At 43.6% G+C, this 21,064-nt stretch overlaps 3 protein-coding genes across 3 annotated transcripts in view; 1 reads left to right on the top strand and 2 right to left on the bottom strand.

The window, feature by feature from the left end:
• Positions 1–1,881: 1,881 nt before the first annotated feature.
• ARHGEF39 (Rho guanine nucleotide exchange factor 39) lies at positions 1,882–12,275 on the top strand. Its single transcript, XM_042875337.1, has 9 exons — positions 1,882–2,037; positions 2,590–2,684; positions 3,041–3,161; positions 4,623–4,741; positions 6,268–6,338; positions 6,936–7,064; positions 9,436–9,665; positions 10,507–10,595; positions 10,787–12,275. Exons 1-9 carry the CDS (start codon positions 1,891–1,893, stop codon positions 10,800–10,802), a joined length of 1,017 nt encoding a protein of 338 aa, XP_042731271.1. The 5' UTR covers positions 1,882–1,890; the 3' UTR covers positions 10,803–12,275.
• Positions 12,276–12,596: 321 nt separating this feature from the next.
• On the bottom strand, positions 12,597–13,585 carry MRPL17 (mitochondrial ribosomal protein L17). The gene is made up of 3 exons (XM_042875394.1): positions 13,383–13,585; positions 13,233–13,301; positions 12,597–13,165 (listed from the first exon to the last, which is right to left on the bottom strand). The coding sequence occupies exons 1-3, from the start codon at positions 13,554–13,556 to the stop codon at positions 12,917–12,919; spliced, it is 492 nt and encodes a 163-aa protein (XP_042731328.1). The 5' UTR covers positions 13,557–13,585; the 3' UTR covers positions 12,597–12,916.
• A 388-nt stretch (positions 13,586–13,973) lies between these two features.
• The window catches only part of CCBE1 (collagen and calcium binding EGF domains 1), a 90,038-nt gene continuing 82,947 nt past the window's right edge, over positions 13,974–21,064 (bottom strand). The window contains exons 8-11 of the mRNA XM_042875435.1: positions 19,718–19,857; positions 19,590–19,625; positions 18,976–19,011; positions 13,974–18,043 (exon numbers count right to left, since the gene is read on the bottom strand). Of these exons, the coding sequence (XP_042731369.1) occupies positions 17,810–18,043; positions 18,976–19,011; positions 19,590–19,625; positions 19,718–19,857 (446 nt within the window). The 3' untranslated portion in view covers positions 13,974–17,809. The remainder of the gene's footprint in view (positions 18,044–18,975; positions 19,012–19,589; positions 19,626–19,717; positions 19,858–21,064) is intronic.

Below are 21,064 nucleotides of genomic sequence, written 5' to 3'. Positions count from 1 at the left end.
CCCTCCCTCGCCCCGCTGGCCGCGCTGCTTCGGCTGCAGCCCAGGATCCGGCCGGCTGCCTGGGCCGCAGGGCACACTGCTGGCTCACGCCCGGCTGCCATCCACCGGCACCCCCAGGTCCTTTCCGGCAGGGCCGTGCTCTGTCCCTACGGCCCCCGGCTCGTACTGGCAGCGGGGGTTGCCACGACCCTGGTTTCTGTCTGGTCAGAATGCAACCATAGGGAAACAGTATGTGTAGAGTGCAAGCACTTCGAAGTGTTACCTCCTGGGAGGCAGTGTGCAAGTACTATCGCTCTTGAAACCAACCTGTTAGGCTGTTAAGACTTCGGAGGAATACCAATATACCAAGAGGAATAGGAAGGGTAAGATAACAATGAGATTTTTTTTTGAGTATGTTAGAACTGGTAATCTCAGAAGCGTCACTGGAAGATTAGCACAGCGTCTTGAAGTCATTAATTACACAAACACTGTTCAATGGTTTTTATACTGAGTCTGAGAAAAAAGAAGCAAGCTGATGTGCTTTTGTGTTTTCTGTTCTGCCCAGAGGTTCCAGGCAACTCACCAAACATAGACTTGAAATAGCTAGATTTCAGTACATTTAAACTGAAATGGTATAACCTGGTGGTTATTTATTGCTTTGTTTTGTTTTAAACAAATTATTCAGCCTGCCCTGGGTAAAGATACTGAAGGATAGCTGCTCAGAACATGATCTGTGGGTATTTCACCACATTGTGCTGATGCTAAACCACTGGTTAGCATTACTGCAGCACTACCTCTCCAGCTCCCAGCTACATTTAGTCATGAGAAAGACTTGATCTTAGCTAAACTTGTTGCTGTTTCATGAATAAATGTGAGGAAAAAAAAACACCTGGAGAAACTCCTGGTGCTATGAAATAATGTGCATGTCCCTCAGCTATCTGGACTTTTGCTAGGACAAAGGAGGCCATTCTCTTTTTGTACGGCTTTCAATATCTGGAATATCTGAAATAGGCTGTATTTGACAAATGCCTTTCTCTGCAACAACATAAATTTTTGTGCTAGCATAGCTTGGATGTTTGTGAGCCAGAACACTTGTGGGGGTAGCTCAAGACAGAGTGGCAAGCTTCCCCTGAAACCACAGACTTTGTATCATGGCAAGCATGCAACAAGCCTCTCTAAATTTTAATCAAAAGAAAGCTTGAGGTAATGAATGCTGTGCTGGCACATGCTTCTTTCTCAGGAGAGGGTGCTGAGAGTGTTTTTCTGTGTTAGAAAAACATGATGCTCTTGAAGAAGAGCAGCAGAGAAGCCTGTTAACAAGTGCACAAGATGGCTCATGTTGGTTGCTCAGGCTCTCACCTCTGAAGCGACAAACTACTGCTAGCAAATAAGAGTGCAGAACACTCACTGTTAGGGGATCCTCTACGGAGAAAAAACAGTCTCTCTCCCCACCTGTAACACAGATCTTAGGGCTGTTTTCTATTTCTGTATGCTGTAGCTCTTCAACGTGCAGGTGAGCTGTCTGTGTTTGTGTCTGTGACTTGAGTGAGAATCCTGCATGAAGAATGGCTTAAAGCAAAGGAAGCAGCAGTAGTGGGCTACGAAAGCAGGTGGGATTGCATGCTTAAGTTTTGCTTACGGATGCATCGTGACGTACTGCTTCTCTTGCTTTTACAGTCTGGTCTTACTGTCACCTTTCCTCTGGTTGACGCAGGGCTTCACAAGAAAGAATGCAGAAGGAAACTGAGGAAACTGTTGTTGAATGTTAGCTGACTTCCTGTCTTCCACAGAAACAGTAGAATTTGTGTCTTAGAATTGTACCCTTCGGCCCACGTTGTGCGTTTGTTGTGTGTCCACCTCTCCTGGCTCTCAGTAGCGGTTACCTTTCTGTTTATCAGCCCTGAGGCTACCATGAGCTACTCACCCCTTCCACCGGTGGCTGGAGCAAACACAGTGGAAGAGCAGAGGGCTCGCTGGGAGAGAAAGCGCAGCCGCACGGCCAAGGAGCTGCTGGAAACGGAGCACAGATACCTTGAGCAGCTGGATTTGGTGGTAACGGTGTGTATTTGGGCCCTTGTGATACATGGCTGCCCTCAGGAAGCACATGTTTATTTCTGGCGTCATGAGGTCACAGAACAAGAATTTGATGCATCTATACAACATGTGACAAATTACAGCTCTTTATGTTGCTGAGCCTGAAAGCTATTTTTTTTCTTCTCTCTTTTACCTCCTGTTATGCATCTGATTGCTTGTGCTTTTGGCCTTTTGGCTTTGGTCCGTATCCAGCCATAAGTTTTGATTGTACAGGGGACCTGGTTTAAGATTCTTGAGACATAAAACATGGGGGCATAGAGGACACAGAGGTAGATTAAGAAGTAGGTGGTTAAAAACAGATGCATCTCGGAATACTGAAATAGACTCAGTCACATGTTTACAGCTATAGTCAAAGTTACCGAAAACACTTACGTATAATAATAGATATTTTAGATAGGTGCTCATGATACCTGCTGTCCTTCTGAGCTTGAGTGTGCAGGCTGCAATTTCTTGCCTCCGCTCAGTGCTAAGAATGATCTCTGAATTACCTGTGATTTTTAATTCTTTCCTGTTTAGTTCTTTGTGACAATTTTAAAGGCCAAAGGGACACTGAAACCTGCTGTAATGGAAACCATATTTGGACCCCTGGAATCCATATATTCTGCCAGCCAGTAAGTGAACAAACTCTTACTGGGGGAAAAGCTTCACTGTGAGTGTGATGGAGCACTGGAACAGGCTGTCCAGAGAGGTGGGGGAGTCACCTGGAACTAGGTGATCTTTAAGGTCCCTTCTGTTCTACAATTGTTTTCTGGATAGTAGTTTAAACCCAGTAAGTCTACTCTGTAGTATTTTTATGGGTTGTTTTCTGCAGCTTGTTCTGTGACCACCAAGCACACATTCTGGATAGAAACTGAATGTGAGATGGAGGCTGGCAAATGAAAGTAAGCGTAGGAGTGAACCAGAAGGAGCTGGGGAAATGGTATCAGAAATGTACTCCTGCCTAATTGTCTTTCCTCCTTGTGCACAGAGTTTTGTCGCTTCACCTGGAGAGAGGCAATTTAGGAGTAGGATTGGAAAATTTCTGTCACAAGTTGGAGCTCTATGGTCACTATGCTGAGAATTTCGAACAGGCAAATAAAACTTTGATGGTATGTATTGCCTTTACTCTCCCTGTTGCCTTTTCCCTCCTCTCCATTCTTTGAAGCATTATTTTGCTTTTGCTTCTGATTCTTGAATGCTTGGTTTTCCTCCTTTTTTTGGGCTGTTTTCTGTCCTTCTGTCATAATAGAGTGGTAAAAACTGTTCTCTTTATTTAGAACTTCAGTTTTTTTGAAGTATGTTTGAGGTGTTTTGGTACCTGTGTGTGTGCACATACTGAGCTTTCTCTAACAGAGTAACGTTTTCACTTCCAATCCTTGGCTTGCAAGCCTGGAGTGTGTTTAGTGTAAACAATAGGGGACAGTGGTCTTTTTCCAGCCAGTTATCAGGTCTCTCAATCTCCTCCACTGCTACTAAGTGTATCCTAGTGGTGGGATTTCCTCTCTCCTCCCCATTTTTCTTTTCTGCAGTAAAGGAAAATTCCTGCTTAGCTTTCCACATATAGTCTGTCTTCTGAGATATTTCGGATAAATGTGTTTTTATTTCTAAGTCCTGAAAGCCGTATTGGGAATTTAAACCGCCTGACCTCGGTTCTTGTCAGTGTTTATTGCTAGCTGCAGAATGTACTAGGATTTCTGTTCTTTTCTGCTTGCTCACATATAATCATACTTTTCATTTTGGGTAACTGCCTTGACGTGATAGGAATGAGGGGTTGCATTGCATTGTCTTGAAATGAATGGCAAAAAGCTGCAGGTGGTAATACTAACTTGTGGCTTAACCCCACAGCAGCCCAGCACCTGTTCTTTGCTCACTCTTCCCCTCCTAGAGTGGTGGTGGAGAGGATCAGGAAAGAAACAAATACGAAATACTTGTAGTTTTTATCTCAACCCAGCAGTGCTAGTAACAATTCTGTATTTGTTTATGTGTGTGTTAATGTGTATATTTGTACACACACAAAACGAAGGATGAACAAGGCAGTTGCTCACTACCAGTGCCCAGCTGGTCTTTCAGCAGTGCCTGCCCCACAGCCAACACCCTTCAGTTTTATAGTCTTTTTACATGATTCCTTGTGGTATGGAATATTCCTATGGCCTGCTTAAGCTGTCCTGGTTCTGTCCCTTGTCAGCCCCTCTGCTGGCAGGACAGTACAAGAAGTCAAAACATCCTTGGCTTTGTGCAGTGCTGCTCAGCAACAACTAAACATCATGTGTTATCAACATAGCCAGAGCACATCATCACACCAAATGCTGTAAAGAAAAGGTTAACTCTGTCTCTGCTGGAACCAGAATGCTAGCTTAGTATTGCTGTGCATATATGTAGAGGGGATATAACTGAAACTACTCACTGGGAGATAGTGGTCAGAAGAAAGGAAATGGCTTGTCCATGGCTACAAAATAAGCTGCTGATGCTTGCATTTAGTACTGACGTTCTGTTTTCTAAGCGCTGGTGCAAACTAGCATGCATATTTCTTTTGTAGTCTCAAAATAATGTATCTTCTCTGCTGCATGCAGGAACAATTGAGAAAAAATAAATCATTCCGACGTTTTAAGAAGCTCCAAGAAACTCGACCTCAGTTTCAAGGGAAAAAGCTAGAGGATTTGCTTCCTTTGCCTCTGCAGAGGTTGCACCAGTAAGTAAGCAGTTCTGAGTCCTCAAGGTGTTAGTATGAGAAAGCAAACATACACATATAGTGTCTTGCTAATAGTAATGTTATGTGTCTCCAAATTGGAACATGTAGACTGCAGTGAAATGGTCTTCAGGATGTGCCTGTAAAGCAGAATCAGTGTGTCTGGATGGTGACTGATGCAGAGATTGCTTTGTTCAGCCCTGGCTCTTAAGCCCCTTATTAAGCTCTCAGGTAGAATCAGTCATCTCAGTAGGTGGCTGAAGTTAGGCCCTCAACAAAAGCAAGCTGTCTGAAACACCACAGAAGTGCTGCTCCTAGCTAGAGATTGCTGTGCTCTGCTTTTGTGCAGGTTGCTGATCTGGAGCATGACTCCCTTCTTGTAAATGGCTGCTCTTGGAGAGAGATGAGATTAAATCAAGGGTGCTTTTCTCCTCTGTCTGGTTATCAGGACCATGTTTTCTTTGTATTTGCTTCACTTGTATTTGGTGCCTGCCACGGTTGCCTGAGACAGACAGATCCCATCTGCATTGCTGCCCTCTCCTTGAGGCATCCTTTGAGGAGCAGGCTGAGTGCATGAGGAGAGTGCTGCATGCACTCAGTGGCTGCCTGTTTTGGAGAGGAGTGTGAGGGTAGTACAGACATAAGTAGGGCTCTGGGGTCCCGGCTGCAGCTGCTGTAGGACAAGCTGCTCTTTAGCCACGGTCTTATCCATACTATGGTACATTTAAGAGATCAGAGCCTTGTTTCTTTGAAAATACAGGGTTGAGCATACCATGGTCTTTCAGGTAGCATTATACAACATTTTTAATCTACTTAGTAAATGCAAGCTTTCTTTTTTGCTGTAATTCTTTGGGTCATTCCTTTGAATTTGTAACACAACAGTATATTTCTTGGAGAAATTATGCCTTTTTAACAGATGGTCTAACTTTTTCATTAATCAGCTCTTTCATATTCACTTTTCAGTTACATGTACTGCAGGTGAGATGACTTCTACCATTTCATGAATCTGTTCAATATTGTATATGTTCTGTCATTTCAGATTGAAAATAGTTTGATTTTATTGGGAGAAGCTAGTTGCAGAGATCTGATTCTTTTTAGTTTAGTTTAAGACTGGACAGGAATGCCTTTATTTTCTTTGTAAATAGAGAATATATGGCAGGAATGCTTCCATTCAAACATAAAAAAGAAACAACAACAACAACAAAAAAGTTGTTCAAAGCAAAATGTCTGTAATTTAAGGCATTCGTATGAATCTTGAAGTTGTCTCCATGTCTCATGCAATAGTAAGTGAAATTGTTCTTACCAGCTCCCCAGGAAATTCCAAAGGCTTGCAAATGTATAAAAAATATAGGGTACTGCAACTGATGCATCTGAAGATGAAACGATTGTGAACAATGAAATATGACCCAAAGCTGCCTGGTTAGACCTAGAGTGTACTCTGTGTGCTGATGGCACACTGCTAATGATTTTGGTAATAAAGGTGATATTTCTGTTCCTGGTGTTGTGCAATAAAGCTTCTTCTGTCTTAGGTACAAGCATTTCCTCAGAGACCTGCTGGAGAACACCAGCCCAGGCAGTGCTGAATGCCAGAAACTTGCAAGTATGATACCATCTGTAAACATTGCTGCTTTGATTGCCACGATAAATACTAGCATTTTTATCAGTGTTAGCTTCCTTGCTAACATTTTGAGTCCAGTTTTTTGTCTTTTCCCCAAGAAAAATCTTGTTTGGGTTTCCAGTGCATTACTATTTTCCATCACCATTTTGATTGACCCCTCTTCCTGAGAAAGAGTGAGGAATTGCAATGTAGACTGACCTACTGGGAAACTGGTGTGGGGTTAGAGTGGAAAAATGTCTGTTCTATTTGTCACATACCTCAGTTTTCTGGGATAATTAATGTCACGTTCTCCTGCAGCCAACATCATCTACAGTGGGGCATTTGTTTCTTGTTCTTGCTTCTAAACCCGTTTGGATAGTATTTCACTGGCAAATAAATATTTTCCAGAATCACAAAAATGTTGTTTGGAAGGAATCTTCTGATGGCTTCTAGTGTAATCTCTCTCGGAAATTAAGAAATAAATTTGTTATGGATACTTGGTTTAAAACATTTGCTTCTTAATTTCACCTTATGTTTTCACAGCAAGATAGTACACATACTCATTTGTGATAACCTGAAAATATGCTGCTATAATTTCAGGGACTGTGAAATCTGTTTCTGAGGTATCTCAATGGGTTCAGGACGTTGTTCGTAAGAGAGAGAACTCACTGCAGCTACACAGGATTCAGAAACTCCTCAAAGGACAGAAGATCCAGGTGTTGACTCCAGGTAGGTCCTACAGACGGCTGTTTTCCTTCTGCCAAGCTGAGACAACTGGGGGTATGCTTGCCTTCATCTCTAACCCTACTCATGTCAGTCAGTTCCCCTTCTGATCTGAATTTCACAGGTAGTAAAATAATGTAATTAGTAAGGAATTTAGGCACCTTTTTAATTTTTAAGTAAAGATAAGCAGCATATTAGATGTCTGATGTTCAGATAAAAGGAGCTGATGATACACATTCAGAAACTTAGTTCACAGAAACCCAGGGAGGTCTGGAATACAAGTCCTGGGTGAGAACGAGAGGAAGAAGCTGAATTATTTTGGAGAAGAATTTCATAAACTTCTGCTCACACCTTATACATGAAAAGAAACATCTTTTAGCTGCAAGGTTAGACTCTGTCAGAAATCAGAGTATCTGTACTAATAGCTGAGATACATAAAATCACAGTAACTGGCATGTAAGATCATCTAGTTGGATAATAAGGTTTTTTAGGATCTGTGGTTTGACTGACTGCTCTCCATGCCCAGAACATGCTCCAAGGTACACATGGAACACTGTGAGAAGTATGTCCAGTTTGGACAAATATGAGTCGACCACCGGGGGCTTCATCCATGCCTGCACAGCTTCACTAAAATTTGCTGTTGTTTGCTGTTGCAGAGGTCACCTAGAAACACTGCAGCAGCTGCAAAGTTAAAGATCTCTAAGATGCACCCCCCACATCTGTGACTGTGATGGTACTTTTTTTTTCTTTGTACATAGGGATTATGGTGAAAGTAGAAAAAATGATTTGCTGATCACAAGTTATCATTCTCTAGTATGCACAGTCAACATGCAGAGAATTATGATTATAAGGCTTTCCATTAGCTGGAGTAAACTAGGTCTTGTGAGATGTGGTAAACAAGAAAGTCAGAGGCTGCAGAGTATTACTGGTTCTTTGCAAGCTTGACAACATTGTTTGTCCAGCAGCTAGCTAGCTTTTTTTTTTTTAAGGATTGCATCCTATTATTAGGGAGAAAAAGATCAGAAAACGTAATGTTTGTGGATTCAAGGAAAAGTGGTTTTGAAGTTAAGTTTCTCACTACTGGTGTTGTCTCTGACAATACCAATATTGCTCACAATGCAAAGAGACCCTGCTTTTCTTGCTGCCTTTCGTATGTAGAGCAAACACCATCTCAGCTAGAACTGTCTCCTTGACATAAAATGCTGTTCTTGTCATCTCTAGCTTCACTAGGGGGTGTTTCCCTAGACTTCATTCACAAGAACTTCCACGTGCCGACGTGGAATACTGAAAATGCATCCCTATTCATTCCCGCATAGTCCAGCTCAGTCTATATGTTATTGAGCCTGATCACAGCATAGCATGAGGGAAATGATGCCCAGCCCCACACCAACACCTTCTTTCCATTTGTTTTTTAAACTTGAACTGATCCCTGCCTCTCCGTTCTGTTCTTCAGTTTCCTGTTCTGGCAGGAGACACCATTTCTGTAGACTGAGCTAAGCAGCAGCTCACTTGTCTCTATTTTGTACGTGTAGTATACTAAGACACATGGTCCATACTTGACACAGTGCTGTTCTCTAAAAAAGTGCAAGCACAGCCAGAAGCAAGAGCACAAAAAACAGTGTCTGAAATTCTCTGGCAGCTGTTTCCCAGACCAGGACAGGTGGTGATATCATATTAAGGCTTTGGGTTGTTATAAATAATCTTCTTTCTGGCAGGTGTTTTCACTAAGAGTTAATGGCTGTTGTCTACAATAATGCTGAGTACAATAAAGTTTAGAAGCATAGCTTTAATTATTCCATTTTGTGTATGTCCTGTTTTTTTTTTTTTTTTTTAATTATTGCCTACCTCTGGGCTTTTCAATTACTTTTTTTCCAGCTGATTTCTCTACCTTTTTAATTATTACTGTTCATTCTGTGGGTAGAGTACAGTGGATCCTGTCTATAGTCTAATAAAAATGCCTATTGAAGCCCTCTTTAGCATCTTATTTTTGTATCCCTTTGCTGTCTTTCATTACGGCAGCAATCTCCACTCTGTGATTTGTTAACTTGTACAGGTTTGTATATATTTAGGTGACCTGTGAAATGTTTTTTATCAGCACACACAAGCAGGAAAAAACAGGGGAAATATAATAAATATTCAGACTTTAGGCTGACTTCTGTTTTGCTGTTAATGACGAACAATTGAGTAACCCAGTTCAAGACAGCACGTGGGATCTGAATTAAGACGTGTTGACGCGCAGGTGCCTTCTAGTGGCTGGGGTTGGTGCAGAGCCTGGTGGTTTACGAGGCAGCTCACGGTATTCTCTTTTGTAATGGTAAATCCTTTCTCGCGCCGGTGATTGTCTGACAACTGTCTTTATTCTTTCTTGAATGCCTAGGGCGCTGGTATATCCGGGAAGGCTGGCTTTTGGTTGTGCCCTCAAAGGGCGAAGAATTGAAGCGCAGGATGTTCTTCCTTTTTTCTGATATCTTTATTTCAGCAAAGCCCTGCCACCCACTGCATCTGCTGAACTCCAATAAATTTGCCTGCACAGCTGTCTATCCCCTTCACCAGTGTGTAGTGGATAAAGTATTTGGCCACACTCAGAGTGAGGGAGGGCTGCTCAGTGTAAGTCTTCCTGCTTCTGCTTGGCAGAACTACCAGTGGGTCAGATTGCAAATCAAGTCTCTAACTGTCTCAGCAGCAGCATGGCTGAGGTGGTAAGTGGTGACAATGGTAAATGCAAGGAACTAGTCTGAGTTAGGGCAGCTCTTCTCTTTTGGGCAGGCTGTCTTTTTCCCTTCATCGTTGGGCCCTGCTGAGCACTGGAATACAGGCTCCTGCTTGTTCCACATAGGTCAACTGAGGAGAGTCTGATCACACTCTGGCATGCCCTCAACTGAGCACATGCTCGTGTCATGAGCCCACAGCCTCATGACAAGCAGTATGCAGCATTACAGTAATGTGGAATTAGTTCAGAGAGAACGCTAAAAAATAGAGAATGCAGAAATAGGATGGAAAAATAGGATGGAACAATCACAGTGGGTACTGCTTGTGCCTACAACTCTTTGAGGACTGCACAGGCTCTGACTGGGAGTAATGCCCCAGGTGAGGGTTTTAAATTCAGGTTTTTCTAGACTGCAGCACCTGCGAGGCTTTGTTGAGTCATTGTTTGAGTGTAAGCTATAAATTCTTTGTCAAATTGTGTGTTTGTAGTTGGTGGTAGTAGAAGGACCTCTAGAGGCAGCTTGAAATAATAGAGAAAACTGAAAGACCAGCAGATACAGATAGGCATTGCTGACTTCCAAACACTGTTAAGTCGAAGCAAGCTGACATCTGTAGCTAGAAGTCTGGCACATGCTGTGTTCTTTCCAGCCTGTGTGCCAATGCAAAACGTTTCTAGCTTTCTGGGAAAAAAAAATGGCAGAAATCAACATGCAGGACTGAATCTCTTCCATCTGTCTTTCAGCTTTCCTTCCCACACAAGACACTGTTGTTGATGTCCACTGTCCAGCAAGATATTAATGACTGGCACCAGAGTCTTACAACTGCGGTCAGGTACGCCTTTATCTTCCAGAGGGCTGGGGACAGAAGAATTATACTGACAATCATATGGACATGTATATTTGAGTCTATTATATATCTATTGTAAGTCTGATAGAGAAGATCTGACTGATAGCCAGAACGCAAGAGAGTAAAAAGAACAGACTTAAATTAACAATGAACTTTCCCTTCATTTTCCTCCACAGGCAGCTGAAAGCCTGACCCATCTGAGTACAAGACAGCTTAGCAGGATGACTGCCTCTCTTGAGAGAAGATAGCATAAATTCAGGAAACATTCAGGGACGTACAGTAGGAGAGCTGTGTTTAGAGGAACACTGAGCTTGTGAGATTAGGAATGCATTGTCAGCTCTCTTAAACACCTGTGGCAAAAAAAGGGTATGCACAATCAATTTGTAATTAAAAAGACTTTCCCCCAACTTCCCTTAGTGTCTTCTAGCTTTTCTACCCCTTTTCTCTTGAGATTATTAAATCTAAGTAAGTCCCACTAGAAGAAACCTTCACTTGCTTGCCCTCATTAAATACTTTTTACCCAGATCACCACTGGCACATTTGAGTGTCTGCCTTCTCTTACTTCTGGCTTATAAATTCTTTGAATAAAATGGATGTTTTGGCTACCAGTAATGTAGACATAACACAGGCTTTTCAGCTAGTGCCAAGGGGCCACAGTGTTCCTCCCCTGACATTGATTTTTCATCATTCGTACCCTTCTGTTTTTTTACCAAAGTGTTTTGAATAGTTTACCCTTCCTCCTCTGAGAAAGTGACAAGTAGGCAGATAAGGGAAAACAATGCCTACCTCTCATCAAATCAACAAAAATTGATCTGCTGAGATAACTGAGATGAACTGATAGGCAACAGAGTCACACTTATGAAACATGGCTCGCATTTCTGATCTGAGTCCGAAGAAATGATACAGTTGAAACAGCAGTGAAAAAACTGGTTAGTAATTCTGCTCTTGAAGCATGGTGGGAATCTGCGGAGGGATAGAAGGAGCATTCTGGGGCATTAGATTGCAGAGGTTGTGCTACAGTTCAGTTTGCTGGAGCACAAGACCAATTTATGGCTGCAGTAGGCTATTCTTGAATTAAAGCCTCAACATTAACTTTTAATATGGGGAAGCTACACAGCAACAACAGTTGGTTCATTTCTTCAGTTATGGAGAAAATACCTGTAGATTACGTTAGGCCATCTAGTGCAAGGCATGCAATTTCTTATTTCTAATGACCTTAGAATTGCACACCCTGCAGGTGATGACCTAACCTAACCCTACCTTCAAAAAGATTAAGGTCTCTGTAACATTCACTCTTCCTTTCCTTACACGATATCTCACACATTTTAAATTTCTCATTGGATTTCATTAAAACAGAAGTGAGTCTGTGGGAGAAAGCATGACTGAATTGTAAGCTCTTTCATGTGAGTTAACACGTTTCAGCTAACACTTCACTATCTAAGATTACTGAGTAGTCTTAGCTTGTAGACACTTAGAGGGAGAAAGGAACACAATGTCTCTATATCTCTTCCCCAGCTCAGAAGCTACGGCTAGGACTGAACAAATCAGGGGCAAAGCTAGCAATTCCAAGTTTCGTACCTCTGAGTTGTTACATTATTGCCTGTAAGAGTTCTGCCACTATCCCTTTGTTTTAAGAGCACAATAAAGAGGTTTCCTACAACTCTACACCTGAGGCTGTCTACCAAGTTCAACAACTTAGTTCTGGCCACATTGCCTCCTAGTAATACAATTTGCTATAGTACTGCTGCTTTTATGAACTTCAGTACTACTGTCCTTGTTTGTAGTCAGCAATGCTGAAACAGTGAAGCTAACTCGATTCTTCTCTGAATTTCCAGTGCTGAAAGTCTGCACAGTGGCTTCTAAAGAATATGAAGATACGTGGAGACATTATCCCAGAGTACAGGGCTGCAGAGTACAGGATCAGAAACGGGCTGGAATAAATGATTAACTCTTGCACACAATAACATAATCCAAACAGAAGCAAACTCACTTTTCAAAGTAGTTTATTTACACAGAGGACATCAACCAGTAGGGCTCGCAGCTTGATTTCCTTCTCTTGTGAAGTTGCTAGTAAATCACAGGAGCACGAAGGTAAACCTTGAGCTTGTGCCCTGTTATGATCACTTAAGGCTAGGAAGGTGTCCTGAGCCCTCCCAGGACCCTTCCACCCCTGTGCTCCAGGAGAGCAGGTGTCCTGCCCTGGGATGCAACCTCACTGCCTGGTGCACAGGCAGCTCACCCCAGGCCCCATCCTGCTGCCCACATGGGACACGCTGGGGGCAGAGCAGGATGCATGCACGATGCCCTCAGGGGCCTGCATCCCGCTGGGCGTCCTCCCGGCAGCCCTTCAGCAGCTGGTTGAGCAGCGTCTTATCGCTGTCACGACGCGGGCGGATGAGCGGTGGGTAGGGGTTCCCCTTCAGCTCGATCACAGCCATCTTGGCACGGTCCAGGCAGTCACGGTTGGGGATGTGCAGCATGCGGGTGTAGCTGCCGGGGTGCGGCTGGAAGCGGGGCGCCAGCACTTTGAACAGCTTGTGGACGAGATCCTTCTCCTGTGGAACGGCACGCTCAGCCCCGGGCCCGCGGGACGGTGGCGGTGAGGGGCCGGGCGCTACCTACCGTCAGCCAGAAATCCGCCATGCGCATGGCGCGCTCGTCCGCGTCCCCGCGCTTGGCGTAGTCGATGAGCTGCGGGGAAGAAGCGGGGCACGGCCGTCAGCGCCCCTCAGCCGGCGCTCCCGCCCGCCGCGGCCCGGCCCCGCCGCTCACCCGCTCCGCGTAGCCTCGCATCTCGTCGGCGCGCGCCCACGGCGCCTCGATGCGCTCGTGCCGCACCAGCGCCGTCACCAGGTTGCGCAGCAGGTCGAGGCGCGAGCGCGGGCCGTGTCCCAGCCGCCGGTACACGCGCCCGTGCGAGATCGCGGCTACCAGCGACAGCCGCATCCCGCCGCCGCCGCCTCGCCAACAGGAAGGAGGGGGAGAGGGGAGGGGAAATCGTCGCGCGTCAGTGACGTCACAGGCGCGACGGCGCGACGCAGCCGTCCCACGCGGGCGCGCTGCATGCCGGGAGGTGTAGTCTCAGCGTGGGGCTCGGCACGCGGTGGCGACGCGCTGAGCATGGGAGGTGGTGGAGTCAGCATCCCCAGACGTGTTTGGGAAGCGCGGGGATGTGGCGCTGAGGAACACAGTGGGCGTGGCGGGGTGGATTGGGTGAGAAGCTCTGAGAGATCTGAACGATTCTATAGCTGTAAGCTGCGCGTGCCGACAGCGCGGGTAAGACCACCAAGCCAGCGCTCGTGAGGCCGTGGCGGTACCGAGGTGGGTCTGTGCCTCACGGCCACGAGCACGGAACGCCGTACCCCCAGAGCCGCGGTCGTGGCTGTGCGTATCGCCTAGCTCCAAGCGGGATGCTAAAAGGCAGCGTCTGGAAGCGTCCTCCTTGTTTCTCCCAGTCACTGCCGCAGGTGCAAGCAAAACTACATGGAACAAAAGCAACTACCGACAGTGTAAGAAAAAATATCTTTGTTATTACGAATACATCATAAAATCACAATCATTTTATACACATTTTAGTATTTTGTATATAAATAAAGTGAACAGTATAGTTACTGGAATGCGTAATAGGAACCAACATATCAATCTTAAGTGAAATTAACAAATTCTTGGACCCTATCTTTTGTTGCTTCTCTGGGGCTAAACATGTTAACTGTGAAATACTTGTGAGAAAAATGTTATTCAAACCGGGACCAAAAATAACTCCAGGGATTGTCATAATTCTGTACACAATCAATTTTCCTCTCCTTTTTCTGGTTTAACCTGACCATGTAAGAATTGTTATGTGTCAGTATTCTAGTTTTGCAAGGAAGACTAATCCCGTATGTCCCTGGGAGGTTTATGTTTTTGTTAAACCTTTTAACAGTCAGTATTTCCCCATCACTACACACTCTTGCAAATGTTTCCATTAAATATATTTCCAATGTTAATAAAATAACAACCTCTTTATTATCCTTCTGCTTATAACTTGATGTCTTAACATCAAAATAATATTTCTTTCTAATAAAACTATACATAGTATTTATACGAAACAAAGTTGTCACGTGCGTGAGCCTAGTAACGAAACTGGACATGATTATAGATGTTACTGCATTCTTCTTGGGTTATTACTTTTGGAGCTATAGAGAAATAAATAATTTATAAGCTGATGACTTTCTTCTCTCTAGTAACTGCTTAAAACTGGAGATGTCTCTTCTGATCTGTGTCTATAAAAGCTTGGGTGCGCTTAAGAAAGCTTCATTTTTGTGAGCTTCTGCATGTGTTTCTCTAGAAACTGTAGTGAAATGGTTCTGATACAATGTGTTATGCAAGTTATCATACAGTTAATGAGAAATAAAATGATAAAGTTGTACACAGAGGTTCTCAGACACAAGGCTGACCCTTCCCAGCCAGTTTTACTCAGAGGAGCTCTCCCTGCTAGAGGCATTCCTCTGTCCTGTGGAGTGAATCTGTCCTTACCACAGCATCTTCTCCTTGCTGCTGGGACTCAGCCAACAGCACTTTGGGGCAAGGAGTCTGTGGAAAGAAGGTGAGGCACAAGGACAAACCCAAGTTGCTCTTTCCTTCACCATTTTTATGGAGAAAGCATGTATGCTGGAAAGAAACAGCTCTGGACTGTGAAAAAAAACATGATGCTGACTACAGAAAGAGAAGTTATTGAGAAAGGCATGTAAAAATGTGCCCTATTTATGCTCTCAAGTTTGTGGGACAGCTTCTGCACTTACAACAAGGCATGTATTTTACCTTTTTTTTTTCTGGTGTAGTATCAGAATTTCTCTTCCCTGAATACTTATGCAAGGCAAGGCAATTACTGCATTCCCCTGAATTCTGTTGTCACACTGTAGGAACTGCTATTTGTATATATTCAGAAAAGCAGAGCTGAGAACTCAAATAAGTGCCTTTTTGTGTGCAGTGGGCAATAGAATTTAGTCAGCATGGAGGAAGTAACTCATTTAATTCATTGCTCAATATCTGGTGGTTCAAACAATCACAGCTTCTAATTCTGTAGTGGAAATCAACCTGGTCCAGCAGCTCATGGGTGGTGGTGGTGAACATATGCAAGAGTTAGATAATTTGCAATAGTTACAAATACATAGTCAGACATTTAACAATTGTACTTACTGCATATTCATGAACTACATAATTTGTACCCAGATGCCTCTTTGAATTTTAGCAAATAATACATACATGCCTCAATTAATGCTGCCTCAGAAGTTTCTTTCAGTCTGCTTTATGTAAGAACACCCTTTCTTTGGCCAGAAGTTCCTTCCTCACGTCTCACTGATATCCCCATTACCTCCTTCATAAGATTACTTGGATCTGCAGCTGCTGGGTGAGGTGCTTTCAGAAGAGAAGCCCAAAGACCAGAGGCTGAGAGCACTCATTTTTCCTTAGCTTAGCTTAGACCAGTGGCTTAGTCATTGCTGTGTAAATACTGATATGCATATAGTGTGAAGAGGAATAAAGAACATTAATGTTCTAACCTAATGCTCTTGCTTGTGGCATACTGATAGTGAAAAGTTGTGAAACAATTACAGGAATGAAGAAAATCCTCTTAAGATAATATACAAAAGATATGGAAGGTCTCGACAGCCAGCTGTTTATACAACATGACCTGTTCTGGTGGTGTAGGAATTACACCAACTGTCTTTTGGCCAAGAGAATATGGAAGGGGATCCAAAACTTTACAGATTATTTGAAAAGGACCTCCTTATGTTTTTACCAGTATTTATTCTACTAGAACTTGCAAGCCATGGAAAACATGGCACAATAAATGCATTTGTGATGTGGACAGGACCCAGCACTAAACATCTTGTGGAAGTAGCAGCTACACAGATACAACACTGAAGTTTGGTGCTTAAAATACTACTTTATCTTCTAAGCATGGCAAAGTCCTCAGCAGCTGAGAAAATCCCCATAAAAAAGTTAACATGCATCATCCGTGAGGTATGGTCTAACTCGTGCATCCCATTTTCCAGTGTAAAAAAAGGGCACTCCCTTCCATCCATCTTCACAAATACAGGATGCCATGTGCAGTACCTCACCTTAGCTGTACTTGTACCATTGAAATGTTTCGTCATGTGCACTCCTGCACCTACCCACACTCCTCATATACCCGGCCAAACACACTGCAACTCTTGTGTTCCAGTTCTGTGAATGCCATTTAGGTTGCTCTCGTGCAGCAAAGGAACAAAACAGATGGAAGCTCTTTGCAAACGAGGCCTCTCTCTGGTCTCAGTTTTACTTGGATCAAATAAAATTGAGTTAGCATTTCACCAGGGAAGACAAGCACTTGCAGGAGGTCAGAATCTCGACTTTCTGCAAGGTTGAGATATTTGTGCTTGCCAATAAGCCAACTTGATTGATATATGCTTGCTTTTCCTGCTTTATCCCTGTTCTTTTGCTCATCTGCGTGAAAATGTATTCAGTATGAACCTGCTGAGAAATAGAACTGGGTTTCACGCTAAGCAGTGAAAGAATGGTTAGTTTAGGCAAAGATGTCTTCTTGACTGCCTTTGCACAATTCTCTATCAACTGCAAGCCACATAATTTCTTGATCAATGAGCATCACTGCTTCATCTTAATTTCTTTTTCTGTCATGGTGAAGCATAACAGAAGGAGACTCCTGGCCCCTGCTGTGAAAGAGAGATCCACCTTTCACACTCTCCTAAGCTTGGGGACGCTAGCTGGAGACTTGTGTTCAGTGGAATAACTCATTTACAAGTATAAAGTAAATGTGAACCTAGACTTTCATGACTGCTGTCTTTCAGGGATGATGTTCAGCTACCTCTCTCACCTCTCTACCCCTTGAAAAATTTGGTACTGGGTCATTTGGACACAGAACCACAGGTAGGCAGATGAGATACTGTTGTCTGCCCCACTAGCTAGCTCTTGCCTGATTCATGCTAGCCCTACGCATTAAGAAGGTTTTCCTGATAAACTACATACAGTGCACAGTGCAGGCTTGAAGGTATAGAATTACTGCAAGGAGGCCATCATGAACTGGGAAAGCTACAGTACAGGCAGCATGGTTAGGGAAAAGCAAAGAGAAAGAACGGGAAATAATCTATATCTATTTTACATTGTCAGTGCATTTTTGTGACAAAGATCTCTAGAGGGGCTCTACTTTTCAGTAGGCATAGCTAAGGATGGGCTGCCTTCTGTATCCTGGAGTCTCTGGGTGCTGCCCGTGATTTGTAGTCTTCTCCAGATCCAAAATCTACTGTGTCATGATAGTTTGTAAATTCCTGAGGTAATGGAAACTCCTCTGTTGATGAATGAGTCCTCCGTCCAAACACTCTCTCCTGCAGCTCTGCGATGTCATTTCTGATGTCTGCCATCATCAGCAATAGGAAGTCAAACGAACCTGGTGGGCCCTGCAGTCACAAGGCATGGTCGTATCGTATTTAAGTTTTCAAATGGGTTGGTATAATTACACTTGCAGGGGTAATTCACTATAATACTGCTTCGTATCTACTGACAGAAATTAAATGTCCCTTTCTGAACCCACCTGCTCAGGAAACGGATTTCAAAAAGCAAAGTTGGTATTTTTTTTTGTTTGTTTTTTTTTTTTTTTCCAGACAGAGCCTGGAAAAGAGGATAGAAGTACTGGTTCCTCTTATTAAACGGATAGACTACCTAATTAAAAATTCTTTGGGGAGTGCTGATGTTTGGAAGATAGTTTTCAGTATATTATCCCCACTGTTGTCTAGTACTTACTATGTTCATTGGTAATTATGATGTAGACAGTATCTACCTGTTTCTATCTAATTTCAGAATATCGTTTCTTTTTAGCTGACTTCATGCAGTAGACTACAGTGTTCAATACTGAGGATGCTCTGCTGCACACTCCTAAAAATCCATTTCATGACAAACAACATCTTACTCAATTTCTCTTAAAAACAGATTATATACACCCCATCCTTCTCTTGATTTGCTCAATGCCTACAGCTTGCCAGGTTCCAGAGAGAGATGAGAGGCAGGATTTTAAAATGTTTCAGAGCTCCCATTCCCATGAGTGTTGGCTGAACTGTGCTAACCAGCACTCTGCATGTATTCTCACGCCTTTGCCAGCTAACATGTCCCACTGCTTACTGCCTTCACTGTAGCATCCAGTGAAGTTGGAGGTGTGCAGGCAACAGGCTTGGAAGAAAACTGGTAATCGCTTTCTTTCCAATGACCTTTTCTCTGCATGTAAAGTGCAATTCACTGTAATTTTGACAAAGGAGAAGTTTATCTTCCTTTTGGCTGGTCTGCTGGTAGCCAGCATTGCTTTGCTGTAGAAACGCTCGCTGTGAGTGATACTTACAGGTATCCCTTTTGGTCCTGGTGCACCTCGCTCCCCCTGTAATCAATACCACCTCAGTTAAGTTGCTGTGACCAAAGGAAGCCAAAAAATCAAAGTTTACCTGTGCAGACTCCCTTACTGGCTACAGATGAAGAATCATCAGCTCACTTTGTTAACTTTGCTTGCTCAGAGAAATAAAACAACGTGAAGTGGGAACAAGTATACCAAGAAGAACCAGGAATACACCAGAAAGAACACAGGAAATTTCCACCTGCTCTAGCAGCAGCAGAGTTGGATGCTTCTGATGTTTATCCTGGCTGGTAACAAACTAACCTGATCACCAGAGAAAATCACAGACGAACAGTGTAATGAAATGGGCTAGAGAAAAATGTTTCTTGTTTGAAAAGCCAAAATAGTTGCAGATAAAGGAAAAAAAGCTGCTTGACAGCTGACAGGGCTATTATTTTTAAGACTTCAGGAGTGGGAAGGACAGAATTGCATGAGAAAGACACAAAGGGATAGGACAACAGAGTATTTTCAGCTTAGCAAAGGAAATGAGATGGTAAAAGACTGCAAGTGCATAAAGAGTATCTAACAAGCCTGCACTTCATAAGGTACATTGTGCCTCTTCTCACCTTGCTACCGTCTCTCCCCGGTGCTCCAGGTGGGCCCTGCAACAGAAAAGAAAGTGTTCACAAGAATATGATTGGCTGCAGGCCTAAGCTCAATCATACAGTGCATGAGAGGAGGTGAGAATACTCACCACGGGGCCCCGTCTGCCCTGTTTAATGTGGGATATATCTGGAGATGGGCCCATGGGTCCCATTGATCCCCGGGGGCCTGGCTGTCCAGGTGGTCCAGGTGACCCAGGAACTCCTTGACTTCCTTTTGGTCCTGGTGCCCCTGCAATTGACAGCAAAGGTTATCTGCCAGGGAAAGCCTTCAGCACGCTTCGTCAGCATTTGCAGTGGGGATTGGCTATTTTTTGAACCACCCAATTGACTGGTTACCTTAACATGCCCGAACCCACAATGCAACCAACACAGAATTCATTTTAGATGACATCACTCCTTGTCACAGTAGCTACAAGCAGTTTTAACAAGGCAATGAAATCCTGTGTATTCAAAAAAAATCCAAAGAACAACAACGAAACCAACCAACAATCCAACAACGACAACAAAAACACACACAACCCCCCCCCAAACAAACAACAACAACAAAAAGCAACCAGAAAATAACACCATTGCCACTGCCAAGTGGTTGGTGACACAGACCAGGGATGAAAAGAAAAGCAGAAAAGTCTCATTTTCACACAATGAAGAAAAGGGGAAAAAAACAAGTCACATCTCAGAATCATCTGAGAAAACTCGTGGAGATGTTGGGTCAAAGCCACCTATATGACTGGCACAGAAGCAAACCCTTTTCAGCAGTGATTTACAAGTCTCTTTTTCACAGTACGGCAGCCAAGATATTAGGGCAAGAAAAGCTCTGTTCTTGGATTTTTTATACCCTTTTCAGCTTCTGCTGTGTCAGCAGAAAATGCTAGTTTTTAGGAAGCAGCCAGGCAACAAAGTAGAGGTTTAGATCAAGAGAACACTGTGGAAAGCTAAACAGAAAATAAGGCATCTAAAAGAACATCTGCACTGAATAAAAGTTCATTAAAATGTCATTGGCAGAAGTGCTTTGTAATTAGAGGGGAAAGCACCTTCCTGCATACTGAAGTCATGTGAAAGTCCCAAGAAACGAAAGGCAGAGAGAAAAAAAGCGCTCATAAGGGCAGAATATTCACAGCTAGGGTTTTCAGGAGGAGTAAGGTCAGCGATGAACACCTCAGAGTGCTGCTCAAGTCTCGGCACGCTGCTGGTAATGGCAGAGCAGGGGAGAAGGTCAGCGGAGATGGAGAGAGTTCTACAGTACCTTGGACAGCTCAGTGATGGGACCAGGTGGGAGACATGCAGAGCCAGCCTGCGACAGAGAATTGCAGACGGTGTGCCACACGTTTCACAGGCTGACACAGAATCTCTAGCCACACTGCCCTGCAGTTATGTTGTAGTGAAGGCTGAAGATACTCATCTTCCAAGAAAATGAGGTAAAAGCTCAAAAAAAGAAA

This window comes from Lagopus leucura, unplaced genomic scaffold, assembly GCF_019238085.1.
Source record: "Lagopus leucura isolate 7727_CA_CO unplaced genomic scaffold, USGS_WTPT01 Super-Scaffold_100014, whole genome shotgun sequence".
Classification (NCBI taxonomy): domain Eukaryota; kingdom Metazoa; phylum Chordata; class Aves; order Galliformes; family Phasianidae; genus Lagopus; species Lagopus leucura.
Note: the sequence above shows the minus strand (reverse complement) of the source record. Positions and strands in the feature narration are given on the sequence as shown.

Coding starts and splice junctions, on each gene's coding strand:
- ARHGEF39 (XM_042875337.1), top strand. CDS start 1,891: ATGAGCTACTCACCCCTTCCACCGGTGGCTGGAGCAAACACAGTGGAA. Junction 2,685..3,040: donor TCCATATATTCTGCCAGCCA/GTAAGTGAACAA, acceptor CCTTGTGCACAG/AGTTTTGTCGCTTCACCTGG. Junction 7,065..9,435: donor GATCCAGGTGTTGACTCCAG/GTAGGTCCTACA, acceptor TTGAATGCCTAG/GGCGCTGGTATATCCGGGAA.
- MRPL17 (XM_042875394.1), bottom strand. CDS start 13,556: ATGCGGCTGTCGCTGGTAGCCGCGATCTCGCACGGGCGCGTGTACCGG. Junction 13,302..13,382: donor TGCGAGGCTACGCGGAGCGG/GTGAGCGGCGGG, acceptor TCTTCCCCGCAG/CTCATCGACTACGCCAAGCG. Junction 13,166..13,232: donor TGGCGGATTTCTGGCTGACG/GTAGGTAGCGCC, acceptor GCCGTTCCACAG/GAGAAGGATCTCGTCCACAA.